This window comes from Anastrepha ludens, chromosome 2 (assembly GCF_028408465.1).
Source record: "Anastrepha ludens isolate Willacy chromosome 2, idAnaLude1.1, whole genome shotgun sequence".
NCBI classification, from domain to species: Eukaryota; Metazoa; Arthropoda; class Insecta; order Diptera; family Tephritidae; genus Anastrepha; species Anastrepha ludens.
In genome coordinates, this window is record NC_071498.1 from 176,789,903 (window position 1) to 176,804,809 (window position 14,907).

Genomic DNA, 14,907 nt, shown 5'->3' on the forward strand with positions numbered 1-14,907 from the left:
CCACGTTTTGGCATATATTTCGAGACCCTTGTCATCAATAGGTATGAAAATTACCCCGTATTAAAGCACTTATCAACAGCTTTCATTTGATGCCCATATTGCGCATCCACAACCAAAGGTTACCCGGGCCCACGTTTTGACCTATATCTCGAGACCCCAGTCACGGAGCGGCATGAGAAATACTCTGTACTAAAGCATTCACCAACAGCTTTCAATTGATATCCATATTGTACAAACACGTTCTAGGGACCACGTGTTGGTCTCTATCTCGGGACCCTAGTCACGGAGCGGCATGAAAAATACTCTGAACTAAAGCATTCACCAACAGCTTCCATTTGATACCCATATTGTATATACACATCCGAAGGTTACCCGGGTCCACGTTTTGACCTATATCTCGAGACCCCTGTCACGGAGCGGCATGAGAAATACTCTGTACTAAAGCATTCACCAACAGCTTCCAATTGATATCCATATTGTACAAACACATTCTAGGGTCCACGTGTTGGTCTCTATCTCGGAACCCTAGTCACGGAGCCGCATGAAAAATACTCTGAACTAAAGCATTCACCAACAGCTTCCATTTGATACCCATATTGTATATACACATCCGAAGGTTACCCGGGTCCACGTTTTGACCATTTTCCCGGCAATTATTCGAATTTTTCTCACCTTTTAAACCTTCCCTAGACCTCCACGAATAATTCAAGACCAAGATAAGATAAATCCGTTCAGCCATTCTCGAGTTATAAGCGAACATAGGGACAGATTTTCACATTTATATATATAGAAGATCATGAATTTGGGGAAATCTTTTGTTTTTTGAGCATTCAGGCACCCTAAATTGGTAAAATTTTACAGTATATGCAAGATTAAATTTCACTCAGTTACTAATCTTATCACTGTTTTTTACCCACCCGCAACTTGGAAATACTTCTTACTGAGGGTTTATTGTATGAATTCGAGGAAAGCGCAAAAGCGTAAACAAAATAGAAGTAACGTTACAGCTCCAAATACTGGGTTCAGTAAATATTTTGTTGGGTGTCTCACACCCCAAAGTGCAATTCGGAGGATTAACTACTTATGCAAGTACCTACAGGTGGGTATGCGAGTAGGTATTGTCTTATTGTTTTTGTATTAGTTACGTGCTATTGAATGGCAACCAACCTAACAATCAATCGCTGTTTTTCCTGTCAATCACATTCAAATAATTAGTCATTTTCTTACTGCTTTCTTAAGTGCGCAGACAAATAAAGTATTGGAACGAAGGCACTGTAGCTTCAACAAGTAGATGTGTAATTATTGTACTACTCAAAAATTAATTTATAAAAACCGGAACAGGTGTCGATAGTTCTTGAAATTGTAAACAAATGAAAAATAAAATAAAAAAACATTTTCAGAGACAGAAAATTGCTCTGCAGTTTTGTTGTTTAGTTCATAGATTGGACCAACTCAGATTTATTTTCATAAATTGCGTTAAATTAGTATTCCAGTAAAGCGTGAAATATATTTATATCATTTTTTATCATTTTCCTGCATATGCGATTAATATTCCACTATTTAGATTTTAAAGTAGAAAATTGGTCTGAACTGTATTAGGAACTATTTTTTTAATGTGTGTCTATATTTTAGAGGCTAGTCTATTTAGCGAAGGGGCACCGAAGAAACTCGCAACTCTCAATAGTAAACTACAACAATTCTTGGATGCAGACGGATGTCAAATCCTTGATGATATGTCTAAGGCCGGATTCACACTATGATGCCGATCACGGTCCGCTCTCGGTCCAGTCTCGGTCCGGTAAAATATTCACAAACGAAAAACAATGACTGTATTCACACTATCCGTGCTGTTCAAGTTTCGGTACAGTCACACTCCAGCATCGATCAAGTTCGAAGAATATTTTGCTGGAGCGTGATCGAACTTGCCGCGACTTGTACTGATAGTGTGAATAACGCGACGAACGATGAATCGCGACTGGACCGATGTAAGAACACAAATGTAGATGTCGAAAGATTTTACCGAACCGAGACTAGACCGAGAACGAACCGTGATCGGCACCATAGTGTGAATCTACCCTAAAGAGTTGGATGTTGACAGATCAACCGTCGGTCAACGTTTGCACGCGATGGGAATGGTCCGGAAAGTAGGTAATTGGGTGCCACATCAATTGAAGGGGAAGGATATCGAGAGACGTTTGGTAACGTGTGAGATGTTCCTTGAACGGCAGAAAAGAATAGGTTTTCTGCATCGCATCGTCACTGGCGATGAATTACAATATTATTTTATGATAACTCTAAGCGTCGACAGGGAAAATATATATTCATGCTTCAAAGGTTATGGTGTGTATCTGGTGGGATCAGAAGGGTGTTACTCATTATAAGCTCCTTAAACCACCTGAAACCATCATTGGTGATTGTTACCGACTACAGCAAATGCGTTTGAATCGAGCTTTCAAAGAAAAGTGGCCGGAATGGGACGGTGGACATGACAAACTGATTTTGTTGCATGACAACGTGTTGCAAAATCGGTCCAGAAATATTCAATCCCTCTAGAATTGGGAAATCTTGTCCCACACCTCGTATTTCCCAGATATCGCACCTTCGGATGACCATCTGTTTCGATCAATGCATTCAGTCCTTATTGGAGAGCGGTTCACTTTTTACGGGAGCATCGCAAACTGGCTCGATGAATGGATCAAGTCAAAAGAACTCGAATTTTTCGACAAAGGAATCCGTATGCTGCCTGAAAGATGGAGTAAAGTTGTACTGAAACACCTTAATAGCAAAATTAGTGAAACTCTTAAAGCAGTAAAATCCGAATCAGCTCAATATTTTTTATAATTTACAACTTTTATTAAATTTTTTTTTTTAATCTTAATTTTTTTAATTTTATTTAAATTTTAAAACATTGATGCCGATGACTGCGTTCCCACGACAGTCGGTTCTACGTTACCGGAACGACACGGATTTATATCCGGCCAAGGACTGTCAGTTCAGCAGCATTCCCCACATATTTTTTTATATTTATTTTAAAACGCTGATGCCGAAAAAAAATTCTCTTTGTCAATAAAGTTGACTTAAAAATTTTATAAATTTTTTTATATAATATTTTATTAAATTTAAATTTAGTTTATTTAAATAGTCTTAAAACGCTAGATTTTATGGTTTGTTGCACATAAAATATGTTAAAGGGAATAGCAAGCATTTAAATTTGACTCTTAACTTGCCAACGAAAACACCTCCTTGCTAGTAAATGTTGTAAATGTCCCCGAATTGGCAAGTTTGCATACTCATACTATTTTTTTGCACTGTAGAATGGGAAATTTTAGTAATTTGGTTTTAATGTCAACTTTCTTTCAACAAAATTTGAAGCGAAATCTTTCACACATTAACTAAAACAAAAATAATATTATCTATTAAGTAATCCTGAAATCTTGAGCTACCCTAGCGGATTTTCTTTTAACAAAATTTGTATGGAAATCTTGCGTAGTTTAAATTCCGCCTCTACCAGTCAATAATACTACCGGTGCTGTCTTACGGCTGCGAGTGCTTGACATTGACAAGCAAAGACGAAAGTAGCTTAAGAGTTTTCGAACGAAAAGTACCCCGAAGGGTGTTTGGCCCCATACGCTGCAACGATGGAGCGTTCCGAATATGCTACAACGATGAGTTGCTAAACTTAAGCCAGGGAGAAGACGTCGTGAAATACATTAAATCCCAAAGGCTTCGATGGTTAGGGCACAATGTGCGCATGGCAACAGCCGCCCCCAAAAATCTTTTTTATCAACGAATTGTCTAATGACCCGAGCCCGAGGACGTCAAAGGTTAACCTGGCTTGACCAAGCCATAGCCGACCTGAAACAGCTACGTCTTAGGAGCTAGAGATCTGTTGCTATGAACCGTGCAGATTGGAAGAGGATTGTGGATGAACCTAAAGCTCCCCCTGAGCTGTAATCGCTACTTGATGATGATGATGATGGAAATCATGCCCGACTTTTAACTAAAACAACTAATAAATTAAATTATTTTAAATAATCCCGAAATACCCTTTCGACGGTTGTATACCTTGCCGCGGTGAAAGGGCTTAAGTAGTGTCAATGAACCAAGGAGCTATGCCATCTCAGGTTCAACGATGTTGGATAGGTTCTTGGAGAGATTCCGAATACTAAAACGCAACCAATTCCCAAGTCAAAGTGTGCTTGGAATCGTGCCGAGGACTGAATGGTGCAGGGAATTAAAACATGTGCATCGCTAAAGGAGCTTCCCTCTCGAATACCTGGCCGCCTTCGAGAGTAACTGTGGCCTTACCCCGGTATGGGGCGCTGCCGCGAAAGACCTCATATGCCCCCTTTGTAATCGTGGGTTATGGTACTTGGCGCAAGTCAGGCGAAGCAACCGTAAGAAACAGATGATGTCTACTACATCAACAACAATCCCGACATTCGGGATCTCGAAATCTTGAACAAGCTAGCCTAGCGGACTTTCTTTCAGTAAGTTTTGAATCGAAATCTTTCCCACCATTTAACTAAAAAGCGGTTGGCTGTAAGGTCGGTTTACTGACGATAGTTTAACGTGACAACGTCATAAGAAAGTACTGATGTAAGGGTTGCAATTTTCAAAACAAAATTTTAATTTTATTTGTTTGATAGATATTTTGTTTCTCATTTTGTACTGATGTAAGGGTTGCAACTTTCAAAACAAAATTTTAATTTTATTTGTTTGATAGATACTTTGTTTCTCATTTTGTTTCTATTCTCAACAAAGAAATGGTTCGTTACCATGCACACAGGAAGAAGGCATATGCAAATACAAATACATGAATTTATATACAAATGCGCATACACATACATATATATGCTCACTCAAGTAGGACAGAGCCAGATGTCGAACGTTGCCGAACGCGGGGACCGATTGTGCTGTTTGTCGTTCGTTCCGCGCTCTCGCTTGCAGTTCAAGCAAGGTAACGCCGCATGAGTAATGTCACGCGCATTTTTTGGTGCGTGCAGCCGGCTACATCGAATTATAAGACGTTATCATGTCAAAAAAACTAATATATTAACTAGTCTCGAAATTTTCGGTACTTAAAAATGCCGTAATGCCGGGATCTCGAAAGCTTGCGAAAACTATTTGCAACAAATTTCCCGACATCCCATGCCATCCCATTCGGACAAAACTTATTTTTCGTAGAAGCGCAGTTTCAGCAACATAGCACTTAAATTTACAAAAAAGCTAGGAATGTTTATTTCTTAACGTTCAAAATTAAAAAAAGTTCACTTATTTGCCAAAAATACATTTTTTTTCAAAGGATTATACTTATTGATTGATGCTCATACATATTTATATACCCATAGCTCCCGTACTAATCTACTGCTCTGAATATTAGGGTGATTTATTATATGTTTCGTCTTTTGTTTTTTCATTCTAAAGCACTAACTGGCCGTGAATATCAAAAATATATAAATTTGAAAAATCTTTAATTGTACATTTTATGCACTGCATTTCAGCTCCGGTGACGCGCTTATTTGCTTCCATTACCAAACACGTTTTTACATATCTACATTTGTACTTTTATACGCAAATAGAATTTTTAGGAGGCGTCAATTTAAGAACTAAAGTGCTGAACACTCACTTATATGTTTGGATGTATTTGTATGTGTGTATGAATGCATATTAATATTCCATGGGAATTCCAAAAGCGAGTAATTTCAAATAAACGCTTATTTATGTTCTTATCACTTTGGAGAATATAGATCAGCAACACCTTCTTACCTACACCAATACATACACACTTACATACATTAGCATTATATAAATCTCCCTTCTGTGACAAATATAAATAACCGCAAAATACAAATTAAAATTCTCTCAACGTATCAAGGCAAAGTACGAAGAGACTGCGCAGCAGCACTGAGAGCACGGCTTGAAAAAAACAAACAACGTTCGTATAATAATGAGACAAGTAGACAAATATTAGTACTTATTATTGAGAAAATATGCGCACATCATACATACACTTAAATGTATTGAATAATTGTATTTGCGTTAACTACTGAAAAAAAGCTAAGTGTTAAATAGCAAGCTTTTGTTAATAATGTACAACAACAAAAAATTTTATATATATATACTTATAAAAATAAGAAGATTCTGATAATGGATTATGGCAGAGAGAGCAAAAAAAAACATATACATATATGTCTATACCCGTAAATGCACTCTGCAAGGAAAACACAAATGTTGAGGGGAACTTTGAATTCGACGGCATTCGTTTTGTGTTTCACTAAGCTAAAGCTAATTTTTGGCAAATCTGTTAGTTCGCTCAGAGCCTGCTAGGTAGTACACTCCTAAAAAATGAGTCAAAGATACTTATAACAGCGGCATATAGCGGATTAAAATGTACAACAAAAGTATGTAGATATTTGTCATGAAATTCTGCTATGAGCCTCTTAATACACCAAAGCCAAAAATTCAACTTAAATACGGGAAATATGTGTATGTCAAAGGGAAAAATGTGTTTGGATTAATTTCATTAGTGTGAAAAATTTATAAAAAAAAAGTTTTTGAAGTGAAACTTCTTAGGCATCGATGGATGAGCGAGAATGGAGAGTAAAATGTCAAGGCCATTCAACGTTTTGGGCATTTTCGTTCCGCGAGAGAGAAAAAAGATGCAACGTAGAGGAAAAGGAGAGAGAGAGCTATCCCTTATATATATCTTAGATACACTTTAGGCTATTTTCCTTGTGGTTGCTAATTTTTAGTGAGAAACAACACTGCCCACTTTTTGGCGCTTGTTTGTTGGTGTAAATTTGTAGGAAATATATTTTTGATGCCTACTTTTTGGCGTTATTCTTCCTTGGTGCCTACTGTTTGGGGCGTTTTTTGGTTCCAATTTTTTGGCGTTTTTTTTGTGCCTACTTTTTGGCACTTATTTCTGTTTCCTGGCCAGAGCTGGTGCGTATTATAAAGTGCTATCCATCCCGGCGTCGGATTTATTGTTATTGTCTTGCGGTAATTTGTACTGTTGCTGCGGTCCTGGAATCGCTGCGTTTGTGCGGGTGATAAACGCTCGGAGTAGTGCGTGTTGTTGCCAAGGTTTGTGTCCGGCGTTTATCTACACCGTTCGACATTTCTCTGAAAGCTCCTCATAAAAATATCTGCCGTTCGGAGCCGGCTTGAAACAGTAGGTCCCTCCATTTGTGGAACAACATCAAGACGCACACCACAATTAGGAGGAGGAGCTCGGCCAAATACCCAGAAAGGGTATGCGCGTTAATTATGTATATACATATATATAAGTTTGTATTAACATTTCTGCCATGCTTTTGTTGGCTTCATGGGAGGCCCGTTACTATTTAACAATTCCGTTAGCTTATCCCATAACTCTTTCTTCTTCGAACGGCCATTAGCTGCACTTGTAAGCTATTTTTAGCTAATGAATCGCGCTTCTCCATATATTCCACCATTATCTTTAGTTGAGTAGCGTTTGTTTGTTGAGACCTATGCAAATAACTATATAAAACTTAAAATTAAAAAAAAAATTTAAACTTTTAACTTACATTTTGAAGAAATAAACAGCTGAGAAAATGAAATACCAGAGCAAAAGTGGTGTCGAGCTGTATCTATCGAACGTTCGATATAACGCTACGAAATTTTTTGTTAGAGAAAGCAAAAACGATACTTCGATTAACGTTTTTGCTCGATATCGAATTACCAAAAGCCACCCCTGGTTCTCTCTAACAGCTCATTTGAAATTACGTAACGGCGAAATTACTCTCAAAATTTCACTTCCTCTGTTCTATCATTGTTTGCCAGAAGTAGAGAGAACCCTTTTCTCATGAAGTGCTCAAATAACCTCAATATTTGATATAATTTGAATGAAAGCCAGTACACGTAAATTATTATATATAAATTTATTTTATTTGACTTTCACATACATACAAAATGAACTATACATTTTACATATACATATATTATACATGTATTTATATTGGTAATTCAAAGTAATCATTAGAGTGAACATAAATAAAATTTGTATAGTTTAAGTGCCAAAGAATGCAAAAACCAATAACAGTATTTAGATATTCATTTCATACAATGTCATGTATCTCATTTTTGTTTACAAAAATTAAAGGAAATTAATATAATCACAGTCCATTCGTGTTAGATAATGTTAGCGAAAAGTTTACTCGTGAAGTAAATAAAAAAAGGCAAAAAGTTCGATGTTCGTTTTTAATTGAATTAAAATTTCGATTGGACATCTCGATTGGTGGTGACCAAAATACATTTGAATACCAAAAATGAACGGATGTTCTGTTACAGATGTAGTGGAGAGCGTGTTGAAGAGAAAGAGAGAGAGAGAGAGAGAGAGAAAAAGAGAGTTGGACTAGCGGAAGAGGGCGGACACACCATAATGCAGAGAAAAAACTACATTTCGACTAATTCGTTGTTGTATTATATTATTTTTGTTCTTGTTGTTACATTTTTTGCATTTTGTTGTTGCAATAATGCCTTTAAGCTAATTGGTTGAGAATTGCGTTTACACTTATTTACAAAGGAAATTTTAAAGTTTTCTTAAATTAAAAAAAAAAAAACAACTAAAAATACAACCTAAACCTTAAATCAAAACTAAATCGATAACTATATTAATATATTTATTAAAAAAAAAAAATACATATATAGCGAAAAAAAACCCTAAAGAATGGAAATGATGCGCGCACACAGACATACAATTCTTTATAGGCAGGTTTATGTATGTATGTATGTCATATCCAAGTAACGTATGATCGTGTGTGCAGCACAGCGTATCGCTATGAAAAGCAAAAAATTATGAATATAAAAAATTGAGTGAACTTTGCTTAGAGGAGGGATAAAGAGATTTTGAGACTTATTGGAGACTTTTTTGTTACGTGTTAGCGCCAGCGAATCAATTCGATTGACGTTTGACATTGCTTGAATCAAAAATGTAGAAAATATAAATTTATAAAATTTTGATTGACCTATAACTCCTTTGAAGAGTTGCAAACTACTATATTTCCATCGAACCTTGAATGGCAGTTCAATTGGGCTGGCGCTAATTTCTGTGAAATTATTGTTGTGTGAAAATCGCTTACAGAGCGGAGTTAACGCAATTTAGCTACCCTAACAGAAAATGGTATGTTAACAGTGAGAGTCGTTTTTCAAATGTTAAAAAATGTTACAATATAACTTCAGCCGCAGTCAGATCCGCAATTATGCAAACAGGAGAGAAATCATTAATAAAGTTGTTTGAGAAAGAGTTATTCTGTAGAAAATCACTCGTTTCCTTTATATACTTATATATTTTCTGTAATATTCGCAGATAGTTCTCTTCACTCTCAGTTCTCTGTTACATACATTTCTGTTATCAGTAAACCAGCGCTGCAAAAAAAAATTCACACAAGATAAAAATATGATTGCGCCCATCAGAGAGTGCATATAGTCACATTGGTGCAGTTGCATGAGCGAGATGTGAAAATGCGAAAAAGAATGCAAGCAGAACTCGAAGTTACAGCTGTCGAATAAATGACACAAGTGAGCCATCACACACACACACCGATGCTGCCAAATTTGCTGAGAGCAAAGTAGCAGCACCAAGATCGGCTCCTCCTTATGACTCTCTCCATCGCGTTAAAAATCAATTGGTTGCGTTAACTCTATAGCGGTGGAAACGCTTATTAAAACAACAACTAACACCACTCTTGGTTTTAGTGGAAATATAAACGGGCTTTGGGGAATGCTTGGTTTATTTTAGTGCTAAGTCTCATTTAAAGTCGGAGCGCGTGAATTGAAAATCATAGGTATTTATATCTTTCGATAGTAGATATTCTGTTTATGGAAATTTAATACCCTTCTGTAAGCAGATGAAGTTGCGCGTTGTGGAAAATAAAAAATATGTACTAAATATGAATTAATGCTAAAATTAGGACAAGACACCTTAAACATTTGTTTTTGTTTTTCTTATTCTTTTTCTTTTCTTTTTGTTTTTGCTTTATATGTATACTCTCTACTACTAAAGCTCAGCTAAAATTTGTTGGGGCATTTCTCGAACACGCCCACATACATACATACTTTGGATAAGGTCTTATGCACTGTATCTGCTAACCATTTACAGGTAGGCTTTTATTAAGCCAATGCTTCTTCTTTACATTTCTGATTTCTGTACAGTTTCTAGTATCGTAAGTTAAAATAAAAAAAAAATTAATTTAATTTGTTGTCCCTGCGGCAAAGCATATTTATTATCCCCGCTTCGCTCGTAGCACCAACAGCGTCAGTATCAGGAAACCAAAGATCCACGCCAACGTACTCAGGAAGCCAGAGTACACAGCTTTTTCTGTGATTGCCCAACCGCGCGTCAATATCGAGCGCAGCGAAGTGGTAGCGAGTGTCAGGGGCAGGCAAAGCGAAATGTATCTGCAAACAAAGCGAAGAGAGAGAGAGACAGATATTAGCATTCGCTGTTTATATTTGTATGTATTTTCTTTCGCTTACCGCAGCACGATGGGCATGCCCTCAATGGGCCAAATCACACCAGATAACAGTAGCGTAGGATAGAATGAGCCCAACGCCAGTTGTATGGCGTTACGTTCCAACTCACAGACGGATGAGATGAGGAAGCCGAAGCACATGCCACAAAGACCCTGCAAGAGAGTCAAGACGACAACCCAGAAGAGATCGCCATTATTTGTAACACCGAAAACGACCAGCATGAAGATGAGTACAAGTGTTGTTTGGCCGCACATAACTACAAATTGGGTGATGACGTGCGAGAAGAGAATTTCACCGGGTGTAACGCCAGCAACCCAAGAGCGATCGAGTAGGCCCTGAAATGGAGAGAGAGAAGAATTATTTTATGGGTGTGTAGGTATATAAACAAATGGAGTTGTAGAGTGACCCGAATGAAAGTATATTTTCGAATCATAGATTGTTTTAGCATTGGCAACACTTTCCTGCACTCCCCTATTAGTCAGTCAGTTAGTTCAAAGTTGGGAAAGTACTGCAAATTTATTTCCAAAGTGAGTGCTGCCTTGGCCAAATTGTGCATTTAAAGCAAATAACTTTTGGAAATGAAGAACTGAAGCGGCTACAGCTCCTGATGTCGTAGCAGATAATACTAACGGACGAAAGAATAGAGCAGGTTGCGCATATCGCGGTATCGCTGCTCAGCTTTCAGTGAATTTGACACCATTAGTTTAGAGAAATTGCATGAGAGAGATGTGGTAATGCGAACGAGAATGCAAGAAGAAGAAGAAGGAATTACACAAACAGTTCACGAATACATTGCAAAAGTGAGAGCGACACTGCCAAATTCGCTGAGAGCAAAGTAGCGGATTCACGGTCGACGCCACTTTTTTCTCTCCATCGTGTTAAAAACCATTAACTCTGTAGCTGTAACAGCTTGATATATCAAAAACAAACAGAGCTCTTAGTCGCAATTTAACTCTTGGTGGAAACATAAATAGGCTTTAGTTTTTGAGTTGATGTAATTTTAGAGTTTTATTTACATTTTTGAAGTGAAAACTTCTTTAGAATCGTTGGGAGTGATTTGAGACTCGATGAAACGAAAAAGCGACACCAAAAAGAAGAAGAAAAAAGATATACGTATATATATGTATGTATAGAAAATGCTTCATTACCAGGCACACAGAAGGATGGCATAAGCAAATTTAAATTTGTGAATTTATATATGTATGTATATATGCGGATATATGTATATATGTTGTGTGTATGTACATATGTGCCTCGCCACAGCAAAACATACGGTAAAATTTCTCAAGAAATCCAGCGCGCATTCATAGGCACAGCGCACATTCATGGGCACAGCATTGCATGTACAGTAGGGCGGGTCGATTTAAAAATCGCTCATTGCTCTATGAAAATCGTATTCCAGGGATCAAAATAAGAAACTTTGCCGAAGGAACCATACCTCTAAAACGAATTCTGATGTCCCCCAATTTCAAAATATCACCATTTTTGGCCTTTACATGAAAAAATCAGCTAAATGGCTATGTTTTTTCTTTATTTTTATTTATTTATAATATTATCTATTTTTTCTCTTAAGAAATTTATTTAGTCAGAACATATGTAAATGAATGAATGTGAGTTATAGAAAAGAAACTAAAAAGTTCGACCCATATTGGGGGACATCAGAAATCGTTTTAGAGGTATGGTTCCTTCGGCAAAATTTCTTATTCTGATCCCTAGAATATGATTTTCACAGAGCAATGGGCGATTTTTTTGCCTTCCCACAAATCGACCCGGCCTAATGTACAGTAACCTTGAACAGGCAGCTGCGGTTGTCGAGCATTTAGAAACATATATTTACATACATATATGGGTGCAAACATATTTACGGAGCCGCGAGCACTCGACTTGACAAAAATTGAATATTGGCAAATAATTCTACGCGAAATATTCCAATATTGACTATTTTCGAATTGTCGAGAAAATTAGCATATGGGCGGCTCGTTTTATGAATGAAAGTACTTGCTCTTAGAACTATGAGCTCGAATTTATAAATCAATTTTTTGATGATGAGTTTTTGTTGCACAGTACAATAGTTGAAACTGTTCGGCGCCGCCGCGACTGTTCAGCGCTATGGCAACTAGGATGATGGCCGCTACGCCTGCGCCTATTAATGCATTTTGTTCTTGTAGTCGCTAGGCATAGAATTTTAGCTTTGGACGACATACGCATTTACAGGAATAAAGTGAGTGGCCTGTGTGTGCGGTTGTATGTAGATGCATATGTGTATATTAATAAGCATTGTTTTGCTGGAAGTTCAGAACACAAATATGTATGTACGTACATAGGCTAGGCCATAGTATAGCATACATACATATGTATAAAAAATTCAAACCAAGCGTCCTACGAATGTTTGTGTGTATGTTGGTACGTCTGTGTAATATACGCGTTACGACGCTCATAATAGCAACCGCGTCCGTATTTTTATATTCGTAAATATTTTCATTTTTAAATATTTACCGCAATCGCAGGCGGTGTTGCAATATATCACAATCAAAATGACGCTGCTCGTATTGTAACTCCACAGATAGATCTGAATGCACAGCAACTAGAATCACTGTCTGTTCAGCTCTCTAAAGTGGGAGAAATATGTGCATGCGAAACCAGATTGAGCAATGGAAAAACAGTTTTAATTGTGGCAATTTATATTTCACTGAATCAATCAATAAATAGCATCACGGAATTCATTCACGAAAATTTAATAAAGTATACACCAGAAGTATCGCGGATACTTGGAAAAGATTATGATAAAGTTCCAATGATTTTAAGTGGCGATTTTAACGTAAATTTTGCATTGGACACAGCGGTTCCTTTAATTGACTTTCTCAATACAACATTCAATTTAAAAATGTGTAACAATCGCACTGAATCGACAACACGATCAAAAACAACAATTGACGCGGTATTTCAAAGGTATGTTGACAACATCGAAACCAAAGCATTTGTATCATTTTTAGCTATCATAAGCCACTCGTATCATTTGTTGAAATTGAAAACATTGAGGATGAACAATAATAAAATGAAAAAAATAAAATATGAACTTTATAGCAATATTATAATGAACCTATAATTATCCCGCTCCTAATGTTGCTTTCCTCTCATTCTCTTTTACGGAAGGTTTCACTTCTATCGCGTCTAACCGTTAGACTGGTATATATTTTTTTCTTTATTTGTGCCTTTTCTCCTTCTATTACCTTCTCATTTATTTTCCATATTTACTTAAGACTAACCTAACGATTGGTTGTTGTTATCGCTGTTTTGAGCGAGCTCTCACAGCTCAACTACGTGACAACAAAATTATACTCAAAAGTACACTTCAATCTGTGTAATCTTGTATTCCATCGTAATTTGCTCCGATCTGATGAGAATTTCGTTTATCGATGTGGAAGTGAGAGAAAGTCGAATTACATTCATCGCACCGAAAACAATAATGATAGAATACAAAATTGCGTTCGTCAGAGAGGAGCGACGTCGCACTGATACAGTTGCCTGAGAGAAATGCTACAATGCGAACAAGAATGCAAGAAGGAGAAGAAGAAATTACACAAGAGCGACATCACAAGAGTGGAAAAAGGTAAGAGTTGAGTACCACCTTTGTTTTCTGCACATCGTGACCCGGAAACCTAGTCGTCGAGAGATATTTTCAACCCTTCGGTTATGTTTACAGAGCAATTTGGCGTACTTTATTGTTCTGGGGATTATCGAGAAGCCAATTCATCCTCAGAGAGTGACGGTTTGGTACGTATTATGAAAATCCTGAAATCACGAATTCCGCGAAATCACATATGAACTAGCCAATTCGGGTAAAGATAAATGCTTAAGAGCCCGGAGTATGAAATGGGAGCAGCTTAAGTCTTTGTTTTCTCGAAACTACTGCTAAAAACCAGCGATTTTAGTGGGTTTCAATTGAGCTCAAAGTTTTACACCTTTAGTTTCCGCAGAATGCCGTCCATGTCACACAACAAACAAACAATTGATCTTTAGAGCGCTATGTTTGGCAATCGAGATTTCAAGGGAGTAAAAGGAGTAAAATTTAATATTGAATTAAATCTTAAAAAACGATATAATATTAACCCAACATTGGACACCTTTTTTACAACCTTCGGCTGGGCTCCTGGGTCTGGCTTTTTTCGTCCTGTTCGAGGACTCTTTTTAAAAGGTTATATCCATAAATCAGTAGAAATTTAAATTTAGGGCGCTACCTCAGAACTCAGGAAGCTCAAGTCGTTAGCTATAATAAAAATATGTTAAATTCACGTTCAAAGTCAAAAGAGTTTGGCCAGATGCGGGTGCTGAACAGGGCCTTAATAGCACGTATGCCCTCCGTCATTTATTGTAACTGATACTAGTCGTCGTTGCATCGAATTTACG

General features: G+C 37.1%; 1 protein-coding gene across 3 annotated transcripts in view; it reads right to left on the reverse strand.

The window, feature by feature from the left end:
* Positions 1–8,436: 8,436 nt before the first annotated feature.
* LOC128855917 (ABC transporter G family member 23) overlaps positions 8,437–14,907 on the reverse strand; it is a 119,480-nt gene continuing 113,009 nt past the window's right edge. For all 3 annotated transcript variants that reach the window (XM_054091161.1, XM_054091160.1, XM_054091162.1), the window contains 2 exons: positions 10,504–10,835; positions 8,437–10,425 (listed from right to left, as the gene is read on the reverse strand). In XM_054091161.1, coding sequence (XP_053947136.1) covers positions 10,251–10,425; positions 10,504–10,835 — 507 coding nt within the window. In that variant the 3' untranslated portion in view covers positions 8,437–10,250. The remainder of the gene's footprint in view (positions 10,426–10,503; positions 10,836–14,907) is intronic.